Source organism: Stegostoma tigrinum, chromosome 1 (genome assembly GCF_030684315.1).
Source record: "Stegostoma tigrinum isolate sSteTig4 chromosome 1, sSteTig4.hap1, whole genome shotgun sequence".
NCBI classification, from domain to species: domain Eukaryota; kingdom Metazoa; phylum Chordata; class Chondrichthyes; order Orectolobiformes; family Stegostomatidae; genus Stegostoma; species Stegostoma tigrinum.
This window is the reverse complement of record NC_081354.1, coordinates 2,564,375-2,588,355: the sequence shown is the minus strand read 5'-3', so window position 1 is coordinate 2,588,355 and position 23,981 is coordinate 2,564,375. Positions and strand designations below refer to the sequence as shown.

The following is a 23,981-nucleotide window of genomic DNA, read 5'->3' as shown; positions in this document are numbered from 1 at the left end:
AAGAAACAGAAAGATATAGTAGAGGTGCATCCATTATCGCTGCAAGTCTAAGATTTTCACAGGCAGCTAGCTTCACTAAGCTGGCACCACCCCTGGGTTTCTCCAAAGACCAATATTTCTCAGGAGCCCTAAGCAGATACTGCTTGTGGGTTTCCTCCATTCCCACTCACAGCTGCACTGAATAATCGAAAGCTTCCAAACATTGGCCCCAATCCTAGTTACACTGATTGTCTGCCAGGATTCGATGAACCAGATCGTCAGAGTCAAATGGAGTACCTTCATTTTACAGAAGCACTATCTTTGACTGCCCGTTTCAATCCAATGCAGTGTTAGAGGTTTTTAGCCTGGCTTCTCCTGGGAACTGACAGCCTGGAGCTGGCTAACCACAGAATCTCTCCTGCCAGGCTCTCTCTTTCTGATGCTCTTACCCAGGCTCCACTCCTATTTGGTCCCTCATCCCTTTGTCTCTTTTTCTTTGTACTACACTTCACCACAGCAGTGCACCTTTGTCTTAACAGCTGGGTCCTTCAGCTGTTTGAAAAAGAAATGGAGTCAGAGTTTGTGACAAATCCCGCACACACTCCTGAAATCTGGGGACTAATGGGAAACAGAGAGCTTGCCGGGGCCTGGAACAATAACATCCAACGTCATCTTCATCTCGCTGCTGGGTAAATTAACATAAATTCATTTAAAAATACTAATGCACCTTATACATGATCATAGAATCATGCAGTAGTAAAAATAGGCCATTCAGCCCATTGAGGCTATACCATCAAAAAAACTCTATTACAAACATAATGGAAAGAGATTTTTGTAGGTTTAAATGAAATCATCCTGTGTGGCCCAGATTGGACTGAAATCCTTTGTTTAGATGTCATCTGCATAAATTTAATTTGAATGTTTCTCACTGTGTTGTTATCCGTTCTTTTCCTCTCCTGGAATTACTTGTTCTGTGTTTTTTTTCCTGAAGATACAGAATGAAATAACTCCACAGAGGCCAGTATCCCATCACCAAGCCCACATTTATTTACACATGGAATGTCCTGGACACTGATCCAACTCCCTCTGAGCCAGTCTCTGAGTGAGCAGAGCCTCTAACACTCCTGTTTATATCTGTCAGCCAGGGCTCCCTGATTGGATCAGATTAACAGCCCCAATCAGGAGACTCATCTTCTATGAGATCCAGCTGGCTGATCTCATTACAATCACAACATCTAAAACTGTAACAAGCATCGATAGCATTGATCACAAATGTGATCACGCATTGTTGCCAGTGATTGAGTTTTAATCTATTTTTTCATTTGCAAATATAGGATATAAATTTCACGTGCGTAGCAACCCTGTTGACGTTGTGCTTGATATCTTGTGCAAAGCTGCAGAAAATCAAAAAGAGAATGGTACGTGTGTGATCATATTTCTAATATCAAGCAGTGTTCAATCATTTCTTTAATAATTCACTGTACTGCTGTGTAAGACGTAATATCCCTGTGTCACACACTTCTTGCCTTCCAATCATTATTTATTTCATCCAAATAAACACAATAAGGGGTAGTTTGAAAGGTTTAAACTTGGTTCAAACTAATTCAAAAATTTGTGAGATAACAAAATGTGGAGCTGGATGAACACAGCAGGCCAAGCGGCATCTCAGGAGCACAAAAGCTGACGGTTTGGGCCTAGACCCTTCATCAGAAATGTGGGAGGGGAAGGTGGTTCTGAAATAAATAGGGAGGGGGGGGAGGCGGACCGAAGATGGAGAGAAAAGAAGATGGATAAAGGAGAAGATAGGTGCACAGGAGACAGACAAGTTAAAGGGACGGGTGTGAGCCAGTAAAGGTGAGTGTAGGTGGGGAGGTAGGGAGGGGATAGGTCAGTCCAGGGAGGACGGACTGGTCAAGGGGGCGGGATGAGGCTAGTAGGTAGGAGATGAGGGTGCGGCTTGAGGTGGGAGGAGGGGATATGTGAGAGGAAGAACAGGTTAGGGAGGCGGGGCAAGCTGGGCTGGTTTGGGGATGCAGTGGGGGAAGGGGAGATTTTGAAGCTTGTGAAGTCCACATTCAAACCATTGGGCTGCAGGGTTCCCAAGCGGAATATGAGTTGCTGTTCATGCAACCTACGGGTGGCATCATTGTGACACTGCAGGAGGCCCAGGATGGACATGTCATCTGAGGAATGGGAGGGGGAGTTGAAATGGTTCGTGACCAGGAGGTGCAGTTGTTTATTGCGAACCGAGTGTAGGTGTTCTCCAAAGTTGTCCCCAAGCCTCTGCTTGGTTTCCCCAATGTAGAGGAAGCCACAATGGGTACAGCGGATACAGTGTACCACATTGGCAGATGTGCAGGTGAACATCTGCTTGATGTAGAAAGTCATCTTGGGGCCTGGGATGAGGCTGAGGGAGGAGGTGTGGGGTCAGGTGTAGCACTTCCTGCGGTTTCAGGGGAAGGTGCCGGGTGTGGTGGGGTTGGAGGGCAGTGTGGAGCGAACAAGGGAGTCACAGAGACTGTGGTCTCTCCAGAAAGCAGACAGGGGTGGGGATGGAAAAATGTCTTTACTAGTGGGGTCGGATTGTAGATGGCGGAAGTGTCGAAGGATGATGCGTTGTATCTGGAGGTTGGTGGGGTGGTATGTGAGGACAAGGGGGATTCTCTTTGGGCGGTTATTGCGAGGGCAGGGTGTGAGGGATGAGTTGCGGGAAATGCGGGCAATGCGGTCAAGGGCGTTCTCGACCATTGTGGGGGGAAAGTTGCGGTCCTTGAAGAACTTGGACATCTGGGATGTGCAGGAGTGGAAGGCCTCATCCTGGGAGCAGATGCGGCAGAGGCGAAGGAATTGGGAATAGGGATGGCATTTTTGCAGGAAGGTGGGTGGGAGGAGGTGTATTCTAGTTGGTGGGTTTGAAATGGATATCGGTTTCTAGGTGGTTGCCTGAGATGGAGACAGAGAGGTCCAGGAAGGAGAGGGAGGTATTAGAGATAGTCCAGGTGAACTTAAGGTTGGGGTGGAAGGTGTTGGTGAAGTGGATGAACTGTTCGAGCTCCTCTGGGGAGCAAGAGGCGGCGCCGATACAGTCATCAATGTACCGGAGGAAGAGGTGGGGTTTGGGGCCTGTGTAGGTGTGGAAGAGGGATTGTTCCACGTAACCTACAAAGAGGCAGGCATAGCTTGGGCCCATGCGGGTGCCCATGGCCACCCCCTTTGTCTGTAGGAAGTGGGAGGAATCGAAAGAGAAGTTGTAGAGAGTGAGGACGAGTTCGGCTAGGCGGATGAGGGTGTTGGTGGAGGTGGACTGGTCGGGCCTCCGGGACAGGAAGAAGCGGAGCGCCTTTAGGCCATCTGCATGGGGAATGCAGGTGTATAGAGACTGGACGTCCATGGTGAAAATGAGGTGTTGGGGACCAGGGAATTGGAAGTTCTGGAGGAGGTGGAGGGTGTGGGTGGTGTCACGGACATAGGTAGGGAGTTCCCGGACCAAGGTGGGCCAAGCTCTTTGCAGGAGCTAGTTGATTGTCCCACTCACCCCTCCCATTTCCCTCAGCCATACCTTTTTTGATGGAAGGATGTAATTGAGTTGGAGGTTTACTGGATTTCAGCTGAAATGATTGGGTTTCTGATGAGGAGCACTGGGACAAACTGGGCATGTATCCTGTGGAGTTTTGAAGATTGAGGTGCGACCTGATTGAAGTGTCTGAGATTCTGAACAGTCGTGACAAGGTGGAAGGATGTTTCCTGGTTGTCGTTGAATCCTAGAGCTAGGGGGTATGGTCTAAACGTTAGGGAGCTCCCTTTTAACACAGAGGTGAGGGGACATGATTTTCTCTCAAGAGTCTTAGGCAAGTTTAGAATTCTCTGGCTCTGATGGTGATGGAGGCTGGGCCATTGAATAATGTTGCTGACAGATGCAGATAGATTCCCAAGGCAGGGAATCGAGGGTTAGCAATGGAGAAATAAGTAAATGGGATTCCAAGCATACAGATTGGTTGGGAAGTGGACTCTGGTTGAGGTGCTGCTATGGAGAATGTACCAGTAATGTACTGAATTATTTTTTGACATTTCGCTATAGGTTTTGGACCCACTAATCAGCAAGGTGATTCTACTGTCTACGAGACATTGCTGCAGACGTACCATGCTTCGACACATTTCAGTCAGCTAATGACACAGTTAGAGAAACTCTCTGATTATAGCAGGCTGCATCAGATCCTACCCTCCCCAAGTCACTTCACACAGACAACACCATTCTCTCACCAGCTGAAGTGGTTGGGAAAGCGGATATTCAGGAAGTACCTGGGGGACCCACGTGTGCCAATTTTAACGGTAAGGCTCACAGAGGAACCTAGGTTACAAAGGGTGGAGCTGGATGAACACAGCAGGCCAAGCTAGGCTAGGCCCGAAACGTGAGCTTTTGTGCTCCTAAGATGCTGCTTGGCCTGCTGTGTTCAACCAACTCCACACCTTGTTATCTCAGATTCTCCAGCACCTGCAGTTCCCATTATAAATATAAAATATTATAAAATAATCAGAGGGTTAGATAGGGTGGATAGGGAGAGCCTTTTTCCTAGGATGGTGACAGCGAGCACGAGGGGGCATAGCTTTAAATTGAGGGGTGAAAGATATAGGACAGATGTCAGAGGTAGTTTCTTTACTCAGAGAGTAGTAAGGGAATGGAACGCTTTGCCTGCAACAGTAGTAGATTCGCCAACTTTAGGTACATTTAAGTCGGCATTGGACAAGCATATGGACGTACATGGAATAGTGTAAGTTAGATGGGCTTGAGGTCAGTATGACAGGTTGGCACAACATCGAGGGCCGAAGGGCCTGTACTGTGCTGTAATGTTCTATGTTCTATGTTCTATCTCTGATCACGGAGGAACCTGTGTGTTTATCAGGGATCTACATTTTGTAATTTCAGCATTTGTAATAGGATAAGGTTTAATTAATCTGTAGATGAGTCCTTTAGGGAAGGTGTGATAGTTTCCTCCTGAGGTCGGGGGTGGGCTTGGGGGCATCGGCAGCTCAGGACATATTGTGCTGTATCTCCGATATCATGTACTAGAGTGACAACAAACAGGAATCTCAAAACCTGACCTGAATTTGTGTGATCAGCTGGAACCTGATACAACAGACAGATGACAGCACTTAAGAATTAGGAGCAGGAATAGGCCATTCTGTCCCTCAAACCTACCCTACTATTCCAAAAGATCATAATTGATCTGACCCAGGCCTCACCTCCTTTTTGGTATCAACTCGTCATTGCCCTCATCTCCCCCATATTTCAAAAATCTACTGACCTCTGCTTTATATCATCTCTGGGTGAGAATCCACAGCTCTCTGGGCAGAGAATTCCAGACATTAATAGACTCTGGGAGAAGAAATTCCTTTGCTTCTCAGTTTTAAATGAGCATGTCTTATTCTGTAGCTGTATTCCCTAGCCTGAGACCCCCCACCACCACCACTGTTCGAAGCATCATCTCACCCTGTTCCCTGGCAAGCCCACTCAGAGTCTAATATGTTTCAATAAGGTCACTGTCAACTCTTTAAACTCTGAGGAATGAAGGCTCAGCCTGTTTAACTGTTCTTGATAAGTTAACCCCTGTGTCCCAGGAATTAACCAAGTGAAGCTGTTTTGAACAGACTGCAATGCCACTATGAAAGGAAAAAAAACTGTGGATGCTGGAAGTCTGAAACAAACACTAAGAATGCTGATCAGAGATAATAGGAACTGCAGATGCTGGAGAATCCAAGATAACAAAGTGTGGAGCTGGATGAACACAGCAGGACAAGCAGCATCTCAGGAGCACAAAAGCTGACGTTTCAGGCCTAGACCCATTCTCTGCTGAAGGGTCTAGGCCCGAAACATCAGCTTTTGTGCTCCTGAGATGCTGCTTGGCCTGCTGCGTTCATCCAGCTCCACACTTTGTTAACAAAGAATGCTGAACTGTTTTGAGTCTAAATTCAGAACATCTGAACAAAAGTCATTTATCTTTGTGTGAGTTTTATCCCCACTGCAGTTCCTACTATCTCTGAACAAAAGTCAGACTGGATTCAACACATTAACTCAGTTTCTCTCGCCACAGATCCTGCCAGGCCAGCTGAGTTTCTCCAGCATTCTCTGTGTTTGTTCTAATGCCAGTGTATAAGTTTTGAAATATTATTCACAGAGGTGGTTTTCAAATTGTATTCAAAACACTGCAAGAACAGTTATAGTCCAATAGGAGTTGGACTGTGACACTGTCCCCTTTGAGTCAGAGCATCGTGATGTTTAACCCAGTTCGAGTGACTGAGTAGAGAATCCAGACCAGCTTTCTGAGCCAGCATTGTCAGATCCCTGCCCTGCTGCCTTCTCGGTGAAAAATTAAATCAATAGATCCCTTCTCTTCTCCTGGAGAGAGCTGAATATTCCTTTGGTGATATTCAGATATCAAGAGGAGTATTCTCCCTGTCAATAAGCACATCTGTCAACCAACCTGCTTACAGGGTGTGGTTCTTGCCAATGGTGTGAATCTTGATTACATAATAGGTTGCCCTACCCCCTCCATCCCTTTCCAGCAAATAACCGTGCATTCAGAAATGTTTCGCTGTTGGTAAAGCTGTGCTAAGGGTAACCTGGCACTGTAATTGCTGGGGGTCACATGTCACTTTATACTGATCGCTGACCAGAAACCTGAGGTAGTATTGCTTCTCTTCTTGCAAAGTTCCCTGGCTTTCTACAGTAACTGTTACTTTTATTCCTGGACATGCATGCATACAGAGAGTGAACAGACCACCTTTGATCAGCAATGGAACACTTTGCCCAGTCTCCCACTCTTGTTATCTTCTGCTATCCAATGAAATTCTGACCAAAATACCCCAACCAGGAAGTGAAAGTCTTTGTGCTGAATCTCTCAGGCATGTTCCAGCTCGGAATTGTCAACATTTTTTAAAGTTTAAAAGAAAGTATTATGAGCTGCAAATTTACACAAGTAATGTGTGAGGCAGTGAAGTTTTTGTCCTGTAGCTATTCCCTGAACTGATTCATTATTATTGATTGTTTAATTAGGTTAAGAAACTTTGAAATACTACACAATAGTCGCTGAACCAGGTTAAGCTTTCTTAATCAATAAACAAATAACATTTAATTCTGAAAGAACTGCGGAAACTGTAAATCAGGAACAAAAACAGAAGTTGCTGGAAAAGTTGAGCAGGTCTGGCAGCATCTATGAAGAAAACTGTCTGAGTTAACGTTTCTGGTCTGATGGCCCTTCCTCAGAACCCTCTTCCTCAACGGACCCAAAACGTTAACTCAGGTCTTTTCCAGTGTCCATATTCCTGTGGACTCAGGCTGTACACAGCCCAATAATCCCTGTCCTGTCTTTGGGCTCTCCTGGGAACCTCTTGCATCTGAACCTATGTTTCATCCATTTAAGTTAAACCCTAAGCACAACCCAGAGCTGCGGCCCCGTGGAACTCTCTTTCAGGAGGATATTCCCTGTCTGTTTTATAAAACCCTCTTTAACACAGGAAGCCATTGGGAGTGCTCCATAGGGGTGCAGACTGTCAGAATTTAACACAAAGCCACAGAAGGAAATATTAGGATTAGATAACTAGCAACTCAGGGAAAGAACAAAGAGTTAATGAATATCTCAAAGGCGAAGAGAGAGAGTGGGTTGGGGAAGTTGGAGAGAAGAGGGAAGGAGACGGGGAACTTGGTATGTGTTTGCAGAACTAACCACTTCCAGCTAACTGTGAGGCTAGAGTCTTACCACTGGTCTTATCTTTGAAGCATTTCTAATCAGAGATGGCGGGAACTGCCGATGCTGGAGAATCAGAGATAACAAGGTGTGGAGCTGGATGGACACAGCAGGAAAGCTGACGTTTCGGGCCCACACCCTTCTTCTGAAAAGTATTTCTAATCAGCCTGTTCCAAGAAGTTAAGAGATACTCTGCAGCAGGCCCGGGGTACAGATACGGTCCTGTGCGACACAATTCCCACACTGGGAACTCGCATGTACCTGATTTGATTTGATTGATTGATTGCATGTGTCCCGGAGTACAGTGAAAAGCTTTATTTGTGAGCAGTACAGGCAGATCATAGTAAGCAAGGATATACAGAACACAGGGTGAAAAGAATCTAGACAGAGGCATACAGGTTACATCGCCCGGCAGCGAGCAGCGTAAATGCAGTCCATGGATGGAAGGTTGGCTTCTGTGATGCTCTGGGCTGTGCACATCCACCTTCTGTAGTTTCTTATGGCCCTGGACAGTACTGCTTTTCATTACAGCATTCCTTTAATGCAAGCACATTTTAATCAAATTCCAGTTTGTTACCGAAAGCTGAAAGGTAACATGATTAATGAAAAATAATTAACAAATTACTATTCAACAAAACCACTGATTCCAATTGCTCTGTTCATCCACGTGAGGGGAATCAGGTTTGCTGCGTGCACAAGTTTTCCATGGTATCATCTCATGACATTGAAACATAGAGAATAGGAGCTGGAGTGGGCCATTCAGCCCTTCAAGCCTGCTCCACCATTCATCCGTCATGGCTCATCATTCAACTCAGACCCTGCCTTCTCCCCAAGATCTTTGATGCCTTTAGCTGTAAGAACGAGATGCACCTATTTCCTTTTGACTGGGGGAGGGAGCTGCTAGGGTCCAACAAACAATTCCGGGGTCACATAAATGTGTCAATTTGTGTAAACCTGGAGGGCAGCATTATCAGATACATTATGAATTCAGCTAGACAAACAGGAGGCTGGAAGAACACAGCAACAGCTGATGAAGGGTAATACCCAAAACATTGACAGCTCCTTTCCTCCTGTTGCTGCCTGTCCTGCTGTGTTCTTCCAGCCTCCGGCTTGTCTGCCTTGGGTTCCAGCATCTGCAGTTTTTTTGTCCCTAACTACATTAAGAATTAATACTGACAGCCCCTGGAAACACCACTAATGGGGAACTTTAAAAGCAACTGTGAGTGTAGTCAACACATTTAGGGAAAGACTTGTACTTCATCAGGATGTCCAAACCTGTAAACCAGCCAATAAAACAATCACAACGTACAGTCATTGTTATGGTAAAGGAATGCAATAGCCAAGTATCACACAGCAAGATCCCACACACCGCAATGGGATGATGCCTAGAAAATGTCTTTTTGATCCAGGTCAGCAGCTGTGACACCATTAACATCACCCTGAGAGAGTAGGCAGAGCTTTGGGTTCATGTCTGATCTGAAAGAGGGAATTTAACAAGTCGAGTTACATCACTGGAGCATCGGCCAGTTCTAGTTTACTGCAATCGTCCAGAAAGTTCTCTCTGCACTGACCTGCTTTTTGCTTGGCTCTAGGTGATAATCGGAGTGATACTGTGCCTGATTTTGGGATGTGTCTTTTACCGAATGAAGACCAATCGCACTGGGCTGCACAACCGGTCAGTATGAGTCACACTCACAAATCGTTCTGGTAAGGTGGGCAGGGGTAGAAACTATAGCCTGGAGCCCCAAAGCAGTGCTGGCCTCTAAATGTCAAGTGGCAGAACACAAGCAGTTAGGAAGTACACCACTGCTCCCTGCTCCAATGATGCTGAAGTGCTGGCGATTACTTCTGCGTCAAGGTGGTGTGTGGCTCAATGACAGGATTCAGCCCCTCCATACCGTTACTCAGGAACACAAGGAGGCCATTCAGCCTCTCCAGTCTGTGATACAGTAACATTCAGCCCTTCCGCTCAGTTAATCTACAAGTGGAGCTGCGACTGAGTTACAGTCGGAGGTCAAGAGAGATTCCTGTGGTTTTGAAATCGACTAGATCACCAGGTTCTATACTGATCTTGCGTGATAATAAGGACTAATTACTTTATTTCTTTTCTTTACAGATCTGGTCTTTTGTTTTTTATTGTTAATTGTCAGATGTACAGCAGTATCTCTGGTATTGAACTTCTGGTCACAGAAAAGAAGATTTTAACGTAGGTAATTTTGAATAAAAATAGTGTGGAAACTAGACCAGTACCAGAAGGTCTCAGTGACAGTTATTTCCATCTAACTTGCAGCCAAAGAATTTTCAAAATATTATCTCCCAACATGGAAAGAGGCCATTCATTTCATCTTACCCATTCTAGCTCTTTCCATCAGTCCCAGTCTGATGCTGTTTCCCCATGGCCCTGCAGGCTTTTTCCTTTGGAAAGTTCTTATTGAATCAGCTTCCACTGGCCTATTCCTCCTTTTTTATACTTGAGGCTGAGACAGACAGATTTTTAATCAGGAAGGGAAACAGAGGGTTATGCGAAAAAGGCAGGGAAGTGGAGATGAGGACGATCAGATCAGCTACGATCCCACTGAATGGCAGACCAAATAGAAAGCGGGACATAACACCAGTGCTTCGTCGGAGGCTCACTGATGTGTTACCTAGAATGGTGACGAAACGTCTGAAAACTAACCTTCCAGCTCAGCGAGCAAACTCACATCCAGAACCTCAACCTGAGCTACAAATCTTCTCAAAACTCGCTGGCAGATCAGTCTCAATGGGCTGAATAGCCTATTTCAGCTCCTGTGCCTAACGGCCTTCATTGCATCCAGATTATCTTGAACGCCTTATTTAAATACCCCTAATCTTGAAGGAGAGTGGCCCCACTGTTTAAAAAAAATGCTCACTTCCCTGTCAAAGGTTAGCAATCTGACCCAAACCAAACCGTTTATTGAGAGTTTGCTGATGAACAGCTGGATTTCCTTGATGTCCTCAAACTTTACCGACAGCTAGTCAGAAAAATGCTGTAAAGCATGTTAAATGAGATAAGATGGAAGTTGTGAAATCATTACAGATAGTTTTATGACACAATTTTGGAGAGTTTGTTTCTGAAGTAGCAGTAAGAAATATTTACTCTGTCATTCAACATCAGTGGGACAGACATTCTCTTCCAAATCGATAGATTTGTGAAATCGATAGAATGTGAGCATTGCGATTTAGCAGTAATAACAGTAAGTTAAAACTGTGTTTATCGCAGTGCAGAGCTGAATATGTCCGAAAAGACATTCAAGGACTATTTAAATGAGCACTTGAAATGCCATAGTAAACAAGGCAATGGACCATATGCTGGAAAAAGGGGTTCCTCATGACCTATGTGGGCTGAAGGCCCTTCTTCCATACTGTCAAAACTGTATGACTGTCAGTAACTGAAATGATGAGCATGTGCTACTGAAACATTTTGGGATGCTTTAATTGTGGTTAAGGGTCTATATAAATGCAAGACATTGTGGTTTAATTATTTTATAAAAATGCTATTGAATATATCTGTATTATAAATGTGGTGTATCAGTGAAGAGATTCTACACAGGTAGAGTCCAACCATAATTTATCAGAACCTCACCAGTTCAAGAGATTCTTGATCTGTCGGGGAATCGAGGATTATGGGGAAAGGGTTGGAAAGCGCATGAGAGGAACATCGGATCAGTCATGATCCCAGTGAGTGGCAGAGCAAATTCAAGGGGCTGAATGGCCCACTCCTGTTCCTGTTTCTTATGGTCTTGTGTATGAAAGGTTTAACGTGCTTCAGTCTGTGCCACTAAATCTCAGCATAATCCTGAGATAAAACTGTAGCAGGTTACTGCTGGTAAAGCCAGTAACATGTTACTCAAAAAGGTCACCAGGTGATCACATTGGATTACTGTGTTGTTGGGTGTTTTCTGAAAGATTGTGATGAATCAAACAAATTGTACCGCAATGTGAAATTGAGCCAGTCCAGCAGAGTTTAGATACAAATAACATAGTGTGGAGCTGGAGGGACACAGCAGGCCAGGCAGCATCGGAGAGAACACAGTGTGGAGCTGGAAGAACACAGCAGGCCAGGCAGCATCAGAGGGAACACAGTGTGGGGCTGGAGGAACACAGCAGGCCAGGCAGCATCAGCGAGAACACAGTGTGGAGCTGGAGGAACACAGCAGGCCAGGCAGCTTCAGAGAGAACACAGTGTGGAGCTGGAGGAACACAGCAGGCCAGGCAGCTTCAGAGATAACACAGTGTGGAGCTGGAGGAACACAGCAGGCCAGGCAGCATCAGAGAGAACACAGTATGGAGCTGGAGGAGCACAGCAGGCCAGGCAACATAAGAGGAGCAGGAAAGCTTATGTTTCAGGTTGGGACCCCTACCTGCTGTGCTCCTCCAGCTCCACACTGTGTTCCCTCTGATGCTGCCTGGCCTGCTGTGTTCCTCCAGGTCCACACTGTGTTCCCTCTGATCCTGCCTGTCCTGCTGTGTTTCTCCAGCTTCACACTGTGTTCTCTCTGATCCTGCCTGGCCTGCTGCGTTCCTCCAGCTCCACACTGTGTTCTCTCGGACTCCAGCATCTGCTGTTCTTACTATCTCACAGTTTAGACACATTTTGGTAGCAATTTCAAAATTTGTACCTTCAGTAGAATCTCAACACTGTGATTTATTTCACCCACTAATATTTGATGATTTCTTTTTCCTTTAGTCATGAATATATCAGCGGGTACTACTCATTGCCAGCATACTTCATTTCCAAGTTATTGTTTGATCTGATCCCCCTGAGGACAATTCCAGGTGTTATTTATAACAGCACAACTTATTTTCTCGCAGGTAAGTTGAAACTAAAATACTTCTTTAGGTTTCTGAATTCTCACCGCAAACTTGGAATCACAGAATTTTTTTGTTACAGCACTATAGGTAGCCATTCGTCCATCATGCCTGTACTGGCTCAGCAAACGCAGTGCCAGTCTCCTGCCTTTTTGCCCATATCCCCCCACACACTATTGCCATCCAAATAACCATCCAGTGTTCTCTTCCAAGTCTCGATGGAACATGCCTCCATCACATTTCCGGGCAGTGCACTCTAACCACGCTCACTGTGTGAAAAAAGCTTTTCTCACTCCCTTCCTTCTTTTGCACATCAGTTTAAGCCCATGCCCCTCTCTTTCTTGACCCTTTTACAAGCAGGAACAGCTTCTCCCTGGCTACTCTGTCCAGCTCCCTGATGAAGATGAAAACTTCCATCAAATCTCCTCTCACAGCCGCCTGCTCTTCAGGAAGAACGGTTCCAACTTCTTCATTCTGTCATTTCTCATTCCTGGAACGATCCTGTAAATAACTTCTACACTCTCTCCAACACAGTCACACCTTCCTACCATGTGGTGCCCACAATGTTGAGGTCTAATGAGTGTCTTGTACAAGTTCAGTATTACCTCCATACTCTTGCACAAAGACACTCGATAGTTTTATTAACTGCTCTCTCTACCTGTCCTGCCACTTTCAAATACCTTTACACATGTACACCCAGGTCCCCCCTTTATAATTGTACTCTCTATTTTATGTTGTTTTTCCATGTTCTTCCAATTAAAGTGCTTGACTTCGCACTTCTCTCTACACTGAGCCTCACTTCCACCTTTCCACCCATTCCAACGGCAACACATCAAAGCGAGAACGTTAGGTAAGATTAGACAAGTGTCATCACCCGACTGTTACATAGTTATTATGACATGGAAAGAGGCCATTCGGCCCATCAAGTTCATATCATCTCTTTGCAGAGCAATCTGGGTAGCCCCATTCCCTCCTCCTATCCCTGTAATTTCACAGATTTATTCTCAACAAGATCCTATTCAAATTCAGCAGGCAGCTACTTGTTGTAAATATTATTTTGTGATTGTTGGCACCAGGTCTGCAGGCAGTGGTATGCAGGCCATCACCATTTTGCTGTGTGTAAAAGTTTGGAATTCCTTCCCGCCCATCCCTGTCCTCCTGCCTTGCTGGGACTGGTGTTCAGACATTTGTCATTATAGAGAGCAAGTAATAATCCATAGACTTACAGGAAAGATGTGGAAGCTTTGGAAAAGGTGCAGAGGAGATTTACCAGGATGTTGCCTGGAATGGAGGGAAGGTCTTACAGGGAATGGTTGAGAGAGCTAGGGCTTTTCTCTTTAGAACGATGAAGGATGAGAGGTGACTTGATAGATGTACAAAATGATTAGCGTTATAGATAGGGTAGACAGCCAGAGACTTTTTCCTAAGGTGGAGGTAGCTATTATGAGGGGGCATAGTTTTAAAGTGAGTGGAGGTAGATTTCGTGGAGACATCAGAGGTAGGTTCTTTACTCAGAGAGTGGTAGGGGCGTGGAATGCATTGCCGGAGAGGATAGTGGAGTCGGCCTCATTAGGGGCATTTAAGCGACTGTTAGATAGGCATATGGATGATAGTATAATGTAGGGGTGGAGGTTAGATAGACCTTCGGTTTAGGGTAAAAGTTTGTTTCAACATCGTGGGCCAAAGGTCCTGTACTGTGCTGTACTGTTCTATGTTCTATGAATCTCCAGCAGATTTCTAGGGATCTCTGATATTATTAAAATACTTAATGGACAGAGGGCCTGGAGAACTGACCCTAAGGGTGAGGGCTCATACTGTTTGAGACTCAACCCTAAGAGATTGGCAGCCATGTTGGTGGATCAGGCCAAGTGGGGAACATGTCTCGAGATGAACTCCAGCTTTGAGTAAAATTCCCATGAAGTAATGTCCTGCAGAAGAGAATACAGGTACAAAATAAACTCTTCAATGGTACAAAAACAGAAGTTGCTGGAGAAACTCATCAGGTCTGGTAGCCTCTGTGGACAGGGAAGCAGAGCCATTGCTTCAGGTCCAGTTTGACTTCTCTTCAGTTCCAGTGTTGAACAGTTGTTGGGTTTTGCTAAAAAAAAATCTGAGGAGAGGCTGGACCAACATGGATATTTTCACCAGAGCATCAGAGGCCGAGAGGCCACCTGATAGATGTATATAAAATTATGAGAGGCATGGGCAGGGCAGACAGTCAGACTCTTTACCCCAGGGTGGAAATGTCAAATTGCAGGGGCCATTGGTTTGAGGGGAGAGGGGGAAATTTTAAAGGAGACATGCAGAGGCAAGCTTTTTACACAGAGGATGGTGGGCGCCTGCAATGTGCTGTGACAGGAGATGGTAGAAGCAGCAGCAGATATGATTGCAATGTTTAAGACACATTTAGACAGTTACAAACGACTGGAGGGGTGTGGACCATGTATAGATAAATGATAATAAAATGTGAGGCTGGATGAACACAGCAGGCCCAGCAGCATCTCAGAAGCACAAAAGCTGACATTTCGGGCCTAGACCCTTCATCAGAGAGGGGGATGGGGTGAGGGTTCTGGAATAAATAGGGAGAGAGGAGGAGGCGGACCGAAGATGGAAAGAAAAGAAGATAGGTGGAGAGGACAGTATAGGTGGGGAGGTAGGGAGGGGATAGGTCAGTCCAGGGAAGACGGACAGGTCAAAGAGGTGGGATGAGGTTAGTAGGTAGGAAATGGAGGTGCGGCTTGGGGTGGGAGGAAGGGATGGGTGAGAGGAAGAACAGGTTAGGGAAGCAGAGACAGGCTGGACTGGTTTTGGGATGCAGTGGGTGGAGGGGAAGAGCTGGGCTGGTTGTGTGGTGCAGTGGGGGGAGTGGACGAACTGGACTGGTTTTGGGATGCGGTGGGGGAAGGGGAGATTTTGAAGCTGGTGAAGTCCACATTGATACCATTGGGCTGCAGGGTTCCCAAGCGGAATATGAGTTGCTGTTCCTGCAACCTTCGGGTGGCATCATTGTGGCACTGCAGGAGGCGCATGATGGACATGTCATCTAAAGAATGGGAGGGGGAGTGGAAATGGTTTGCGACTGGGAGGTGCAGTTGTTTATTGCAAACCAAGCGGAGGTGTTCTACAAAGCGGTCCCCAAGCCTCCGCTTGGTTTCCCCAATGTAGAGGAAGCCACACCGGGTACAGTGGATGCAGTATACCACATTGGCAGATGTGCAGGTGAACCTCTGCTCAATGTGGAATGTCATCTTGGGACCTGGGATAGGGGTGAGGGAGGAGGTGTGGGGGCAAGTGTAGCATTTCCTGCAGTTGCAGGGGGAGGTGCCGGGTGTGGTGGGGTTGGAGGGCAGTGTGTAGCGAACAAGGGAGTGACGGAGAGAGTGGTCTCTCCGGAAAGCAGACAGGGGTGGGGATGGAAAAATGTCTTGGGTGGTGGGGTCGGACCGCAGACGGCGGAAGCGCCGGAGGACGACGCGCTGTATCCGGAGGTTGGTGGGGTGGTGTGCGAGACGAGGGTGACCCTCCCTGGGCAGTCGTGGCGGGGGCGGGGTGCGAGGGACATGCTGCGGGAAATACGGGAGACGCGGTCGAGGGCGTTCTCGGTCACTGTGGGGGGAAGTTGCGGTCCTGGAAGAACTTGGACATCTGGGATGTGCGGGAGCGGAATGCCTTATCGTGGGAGCAGATGCGGCGGAGGCGGAGGAATTGGGAATAGGGGATGGAACCTTTGCAGGAGGGTGGGTGGGAGGAGGTGTATTCTAGGTAGCTGTGGGATTCGGTGGGCTTGAAATGGACATCAGTTACAAGCTGGTTGCCTGAGATGGAGACCGAGAGGTCCAGGAAGGTGAGGGATATGCTAGAGATGGCCCAGGTGAACTGAAGGTTGGGGTGGAAGGCGCTGGCGAAGCTGATGAACTGTTCGAGCTCCTCTGGGGAGCAAGAGGCGGCGCCGATACAGTCATCAATGTAACGGAGGAAGAGGTGGGGTTTGGGGCCTGTGTAGGTGCGGAAGAGGGACTGTTCCACGTAACCTACAAAGAGGCAGGCATAGCTGGGGCCCATGCGGGTGCCCATGGCCACCCCCTTAGTCTGTAGGAAGTGGGAGGTGTCAAAAGAGAAGTTATTGAGGGTGAGGACGAGTTCGGCTAGGCGGATGAGGGTGTCGGTGGAGGGGGACTGGTCGGGCCTGCGGGACAGGAAGAAGCGGAGGGCCTTGAGGCCATCTGCATGCGGAATGCAGGCGTATAGGGACTGGACGTCCATGGTGAAGATGAGGTGTTGGGGGCCAGGGAATTGGAAGTCCTGGAGGAGGTGGAGGGCGTGGGTGGTGTCACGGACGTAGGTAGGGATCCCAAAACCAGCCCAGTTCGTCCCCTCCCCCCACTGCACCACACAACCAGCCCAGCTCTTCCCCTCCACCCACTGCATCCCAAAACCAGTCCAGCCTGTCTCTGCTTCCCTAACCTGTTCTTCCTCTCACCCATCCCTTCCTCCCACCCCAAGCCGCACCTCCATTTCCTACCTACTAACCTCATCCCACCTCCTTGACCTGTCCGTCTTCCCTGGACTGACGTATCCCCTCCCTACCTCCCCACCTATCTTCTTTTCTCTCCATCTTCGGTCCGCCTCCCCCTCTCTCCCTATTTATTCCAGAACCCTCACCTCATCTCCTCTCTGATGAAGGGTCTAGGCCCGAAACATCAGCTTTTGTGCTCCTGAGATGCTGCTGGGCCTGCTGTGTTCATCCAGCTTCACATTTTATTATCTTGGATTCTCCAGCATCTGCAGTTCCCATTATCACTGATATATTATAGATAAATGAGATTGGTTTAGAATGGCTTCGTGGTCCACACAGACATGAGCTGAAGGGCCTGTTCCTGTGCTGTAAAGTTTGGTGTCTGCAGTAAACTTGCCATAGTCTTACCAGACCATGGGGCTGCAGCCTCATTACAGAGACACAGCTGGTGGTAGTTTAACCTGAGGGTCACCAGGCCCCAGGCAATGGGAGAGTCCTTCGCAGGAACACCGGCCTGACTGACCCTGAGCTCACCTTTCTGGTTTACTTTGTCCTAGGTTTGAAACGAACGGTTCCTGCAATTTTTGTATCGATTCTCACCTTGAACATGGTCTCCTACACCTCTTCAGCTTTGGTCTTGGCAATTGTAGCCGGAGGGAATTCTGTAACAGTTGCGATCATTGTGCTATCACTCACTTTCGTCTTGATGACGGTAAGTCAAATCAATAAACAAGTCACATGAGCTTTTCAAGATAATGAAATGTGAGGCTGGATGAACACAGCAGGCCCAGCAGCATCTCAGGAGCACAAAAGCTGACGTTTCGGGCCTAGACCCTTCATCAGAGAGGGGGATGGGGTGAGGGTTCTGGAATAAATAGGGAGAGAGGGGGAGGCGGACCGAAGATGGAGAGAAAAGAAGATAGGTGGAGAGGAGAGTATGGGTGGGGAGGTAGGGAGGGGATAGGTCAGTCCAGGGAAGATGGACAGGTCCGGTTCCGTAGGCAGGTCCGCCTCCCCCTCTCTCCCTATTTATTTCAGAACCCTCTCCCCATCCCCCTCTGTGATGAAGGGCCTAGGCCCGAAATGTCAGCTTTTGCGCTCCTGAGATGCTGCTTGGCCTGCTGTGTTCATCCAGCCTCACATTTTATTATCTTGGATTCTCCAGCATCTGCAGTTCCCATTATCACTGATACAATTTTAACCTCACTGCGAAGCCTCTTCCAGGGATGCCTAACCTGAAGAAGTTACCCTCCTCCCTCCGGACCGACCTCAGAGAATCTCTCTCCCACTGCAACTCTCTTGTAATCTCTTCAGCCTTGAAACTGCTCGACCATGTCCTGAAGCAAACCAGGTACCACAGCCATATCACTTTCCTCAGCACCTGCCTACGGAACCGGACCAGTCCGTCTTCCCTGGACTGACCTATCCCCTCCCTACTTCCCCACCTATACTCTCCTCTCCACCTATCTTCTTTACTCTCCATCTTCGGTCCGCCTCCCCCTCTCTCCCTATTTATTCCAGAACCCTCACCCCATGCCCCTCTCTGATGAAGGGTCTAGGCCCGAAACGTCAGCTTTTGTGCTCCTGAGATGCTGCTGGACCTGCTGTGTTCATCCAGCTCCACACTTTGTTATCTTGGATTCTCCAGCATCTGCAGTTCCCATTATCACATGAGCTTTTCAAGTTCTTTAGAATGTAAAAGGGTGAAATTTGACTGAGTTACCCATAGAGAATGTTGGATGTAGGGGGAGGATCCTGTATGTGACAGTGGGAATGGGATTGTTTGGAGAAGCTAGGGGCTAGACACCATACCTCATCGTGAGTGTTGGGTTGAAGTAACACTCATTCCCGTTTGTTGTTGTCTTCTATTCATTCTTCATCCCCCAACACCCTAAACACTGAATTCTCGTGCTTCATGAAATCCTCCCTCTAGGCTTCCTGTCAATTGCCTCTCGAGTGGCTGTTCTCTGGGCACATGTGGCAGCACAGGGTCCCGCAGAGCAGTGGGATCCAAAGGAACAGGGTTAGCACCCGTGCTGCCATTAACTCTGCCTCATCATTCAGGCCATTGGCATGCTCAGAGAGACAGACTGCGCACGGACGCTCCATTACTATTTTGAATGATTGGAAGCAAATTTTTTGTCATCATTAGTGCCAATGTCGCTGTGTCATGGGGGGAGTTTCATTCTGTCCTGGTAATGTTTTCTTTCTCTGCTCTGGGTCACTGCCTGTTCAAGAAGCAAAAAACACAATGGGGAGGGGTGTGGTGGGGTGGTGGTGTGGGGAATGGGGCATGAGGGACTTGGGTGGTCCTGCAGTGTCTGCCTGGGTCTTTGTATGCAACTCTGTGACTCAGCGGCAAAAAGAACTGACTGAACCATTAGGGAGCAGAATATAGGAGTAGGCCATTCAGCCCCTTAACTTTGGCCCTGATATCCTGTACCGGTATTGAATGGTCTAATTGTAGGAGTAATATTATTTGTGGTCTATCTGTGAAAAAGACTAACTCTGAGTAATTACACTTAGATCTATTCCGGATTATTGGTGCATCTGCCAGGAGTTGTAAAATGGCTCAGCTGGTTACGGTATATCAGTATCCCTCGCTACGGAGTTACTGTAAGTCACTATTGTCATGACTGCACACAATTCCTCACACATATATATGTAGAGAGAGAGGGAGAGGGAGACTTTAATCTGGGAAAACCTCCCTACACACTTTGCAGAAGCACTGATCAAACACCATCCGTCACTGTGCCAGGCTGTGCAAACATGCTGCTATTGACCAAGTGGTTGGTGAAGGGAAATGAGTAAACGTCTGTGCCCAACAATGTTATCGCTACAATCAGGAAGGACAGTACAAGGGCTCCGCTGAGGTAAAGTTAGAGTTTAGAAAGAGAGCTGCAGCCAATGGATGAAGCAATGTAGGATTTTTCTGAGCACATGGAGAACAGTTTGAGGAGATCAGGCTTTTGAGTATTCAGATGGAAAACCAGATGGTGCAGGTGAGATTAAATCTGAGATGATAAAGGAGGGTTTGTCAAGTAGATTTTCTTTCAGAGGGGTGCAGGCTCACTGGCAAACTCCCAGGCTGGCTCTTTGTCATTCAACAACAATCATTGTCAGCTCGAAACATCCCCAAATCAAAAACTAAATGTTGTGAGGGCTCTTCCTGGGAAAGAGATGGCTGTGAGGAGATTTGACCATGGTTTTCAAAGATCATGAGGGGACTGGGCAGAGTTGGCAGAGAGAAACTGATTGCGTTGTCGAAAAGATCAGGAACCAGACGGCATTACTTGGTGAAAATTGACAAAAGAAGTGATTGATGATTGGTGGATAATCTGTTTCAATCAGTGCGTGGTTCAGGTCTGGGCACTGTCTGAGAGTGTGGGGGGGGGGTCAGTGGTTAGGGTCTGGGCACTGTCTGAGAGTGTGGGGGGAGGCAGTGGTTAGGGTCTGGAATGTACTGTCTGAGAGTGTGGGGGGGCAGTGGTTAGGGTCTGGAATGTACTGTCTGAGAGTGTCGGGGGGGCAGTGGTTAGAGTCTGGAATGTACTGTCTGAGAGTGTCGGGGGGGCAGTGGTTAGAGTCTGGAATGTACTGTCTGAGAGTGTGGGGAGGAGGCAGTGGTTAGGGCCTGGGCACTATCTGAGTGTTGGGGGAGGCAGTGGTTAGGGTCTGGAATGTACTGTCTGAGAGTGTGGGGGGAGGCAGTGGCTAGGGTCTGGAATGTACTGTCTGAGAGTGTGGGGGGAGGCAGTGGTTAGGGTCTGGGCACTATCTGAGTGTTGGGGGAGGCAGTGGTTAGGGTCTGGAATATTCTGTCTGAGAGTGTCGCGGGGGAGGCAGTGGTTAGGGTTTGGAATGCACTGTCTGAGAGTGTGGGGGGAGGCAGTGGTCAGAGTCTGGAATGTACTGTCTGAGAGTGTCGGGGGGGAGGCAGTGGTTAGGGTCTGGAATGCACTGTCTGAGAGTGTGGGGGGAGGCAGTGGTTAGAGTCTGGAATGTACTGTCTGAGAGTGTCGGGGGGGAGGCAGTGGTTAGGGTCTGGAATGCACTGTCTGAGAGTGTGGGGGGAGGCAGCGGTTAGGGTCTGGAATGTACTGTCTGAGAGTGTCGGGGGAGGCAGGATCAATCAAGGCTTTCAGGAGGGAATGGGATAATCATCTGGATTGGAATAGTGTGCAGGATTATAGGGAGAAGGTCATGGAGGTCATGAGGTGCATTGCTCCTTTGGAGGGCTATCACAGCCACAATGGACTGAATAGTCTCCTCCGGTGTTGCTTTGTCCCATTACTTCCCCTCGCTGAACATTTCTCCTCCTTCAAACCTGCTTTATGTCTGACTTGAGATTGTCATCTTGACTGGTGTCATTCTGAAATGCTGCTGAAGTGCCTTGGGATGTCTTATCATTTTTAAGGCTGCTTTTTAAATGAAATTGATTGTTGTTAGAGAGTTTCAGTGGAAGCCTGTTATGGAATGAATATGGTTATTGATATTACACTTTGTAACTCGGTAGTCAGAGCTTAGCAAAATGAGAGATTCATGATATATTGGCTGGTGCCCTGAAAAGTGAGAGATATATAAAGCATATATAATATAGATATATACACACACACAATGTGTATCCATGAATACATAGGCAGTCCCCCTCTCTGGGTTTGCAGAGTAGGGTACTCTCTGTAACTTAGCCCATCTGTGTGCCCAGCACTGCGCTGATATTAAATTACCTTGATATCAATGAACACTCTGTCCGGACACTGAACAGATTATTGTTGATAGAACTATAATACAGCATTATTGATTTATGGCAAACTGTAGAAGAACCTTTCTGTCATATATTCATCTTTCCTGTAATACATTCACGGCTGCAAAAGACTCATTGTTGTTCAGAGGCTGAATGATGGGAACGTTTTCTGGAAGTTAGTGTGATGAGGTTAAAATCCCACTGACATGGAAATGCAGGCAGCATTCTGAGAAACAAGGCACTGCAAGATGTTCTTTATTCATCAGGGAGGTGGCTGTTGCTCTAGTTGGCCCTTGAGGAGGTGGGGGTGCGCTGCCTCCTTGAACTGCTGCAGTCCATGTGCTGTAGGTTGGCCCACACTGCTGTAAGGGAGGCCATTCTGAAAGAGTACTGTACTGTCTTCCAATGCAGTGGTTTCCCGATGTAACTCCTGATCTGTTCCATCTCACAGGCTCTCATGGTGAATGAATTTGTGGGCTTGAAATTTTCATATAATGTGTCGGATATGGGGATGGGCTGTCACTGCCCAAACTCAACCCCCGTTCAGATCTCGTAAGTAATTTCGAAATGTATTCACTAGCAGGGTGTGGGTGTCACTGTCTGGGCCCAGCATTTATTGCCTGTCCCTAGTTGCCCCTTGAGAAGGTAGGGGTGAGCTGCCTTCTTGAGCCGCTGCAGTCAATGTGCTGTGGGTTGACCCACAATGCCCTTAGGGAGGGAATTCCAGGAATTTGACCCAGCAACACTGAAGGAACGGCGATGTATTTCCATGTCAGGATGGTGAGTGGCTTGGGGGGGATCTTGCAGGGGGCTGGTGTTCCCATGTATCTGCTGCCCTTGTCCTTCCAGATGGAAGTGGTCGTGGGTTTGGAAGGCACACGAGGCGTAAAATTTTCCCAGACAGCCAGGATTTTGGGCTCTGATACCAGAACCAGCTGCTAAGATCAGTGTGACGGGGGATTTTCCTAGGTCACCCATTAAAGATTTTAAAATTCATTGCTGCGGTAAACCAGCAACCATCCCATACTCACTGTGACCTAGACTAGTTAAAGAAAAACTTGTACTTCTATAGCACTTCTCACAACCGTTGAACACACCAAATCATTTCTCAGCCAATGAAGTGCAGTCTCTGTTGTATTGTAGGAAATTTGGAAGCCAATTTGCATACAGCAAACTCCCACAAACAGCAATGTGAGAATCAATGTCATTATTTTTTATATTCACCTGTGGGAACAGATGGGACCTCAGCTTAACAACTCATCTAAAAGTCAGCCACTCTGAGTTGTAACACTCCCTCAGTATTGCAGTACATTTTCAGGGTCCAACTGTAACACTCAGGGTCTGGTAATGGGACTCTCAGAGACAACAGAGTGAACTCCCCAGTCAGAGCGAGCATACAGATCTGTTCTCCAAATTCCATAAAAGGATAAGCACAGAAGGTGTAGAAAGGGCCATTGGAATGATAAATGAACTGAGAAATTATATTGTCTGAGACTAGGAACTCTTTAGTGGAAGGAACACAGAAATGACCAAATTGAGGGCTTTCGAAAAATGCTGTGGGTTGAATAGGGAGGGCAGATTTTTAGAAATGGGGGCCATAAATAAATAATAGTTCCATTAATAAATCATGGGGAATGGGAGCAGGAGGAGGCTGTTTGGCCCATCAAGGTTTCTCTGTTATTCTATGACCAATGGTCTACTTCAACAACATTTTCCTGTATCATTCTTCAGTGTTTTGAGGATGAAGAGGTCTACTGATCCCTGAATTGGATCATCCTCAGTTAATGCGCTCCCACTGCTCTCCAGGACTGAAAAGCCCGCATGTTCACCACCCTCTGTGTGAGAAAAAGTTCCTCCTCATCTCAGACCTCAGGGGAGACTGTGGTCTTTGATTCTAGTCCACTCCAGCCAGGGGGAAGCTCCCTTCCTATAACTATAGAGAATGCAGGAGAAACTCAGCAGGTCTGGCAGTATCCCAGAGGGAGAAAGTTAATGCTTTGAGGCCACTTTGAAGAGTCATATCAGACTGAAACATTAACGCTGCTTTTCTGTGCACACACTGCCAGATCTGTTGAGGTTCTCCTGCATTCTCTGTTTGTTTCCAATTCCCTGCCTCTGCAGTATTTTGTTTCTTTCTTTCCTACATCTAGCCTGTCAAGTGCTGTAAGAA

General features: G+C 47.2%; 1 protein-coding gene across 1 annotated transcript in view; it reads left to right on the top strand.

The window, feature by feature from the left end:
• Positions 1-23,981, top strand: part of LOC125453793 (broad substrate specificity ATP-binding cassette transporter ABCG2-like) — a 70,975-nt gene that overhangs the window by 45,963 nt on the left and 1,031 nt on the right. The window contains exons 12-20 of the mRNA XM_059650969.1: positions 1,314-1,397; positions 4,058-4,308; positions 7,726-7,809; positions 9,314-9,396; positions 9,838-9,927; positions 12,430-12,554; positions 17,625-17,779; positions 19,594-19,683; positions 22,263-22,363. Coding sequence (XP_059506952.1) covers positions 1,314-1,397; positions 4,058-4,308; positions 7,726-7,809; positions 9,314-9,396; positions 9,838-9,927; positions 12,430-12,554; positions 17,625-17,779; positions 19,594-19,683; positions 22,263-22,363 — 1,063 coding nt within the window. The remainder of the gene's footprint in view (positions 1-1,313; positions 1,398-4,057; positions 4,309-7,725; positions 7,810-9,313; positions 9,397-9,837; positions 9,928-12,429; positions 12,555-17,624; positions 17,780-19,593; positions 19,684-22,262; positions 22,364-23,981) is intronic.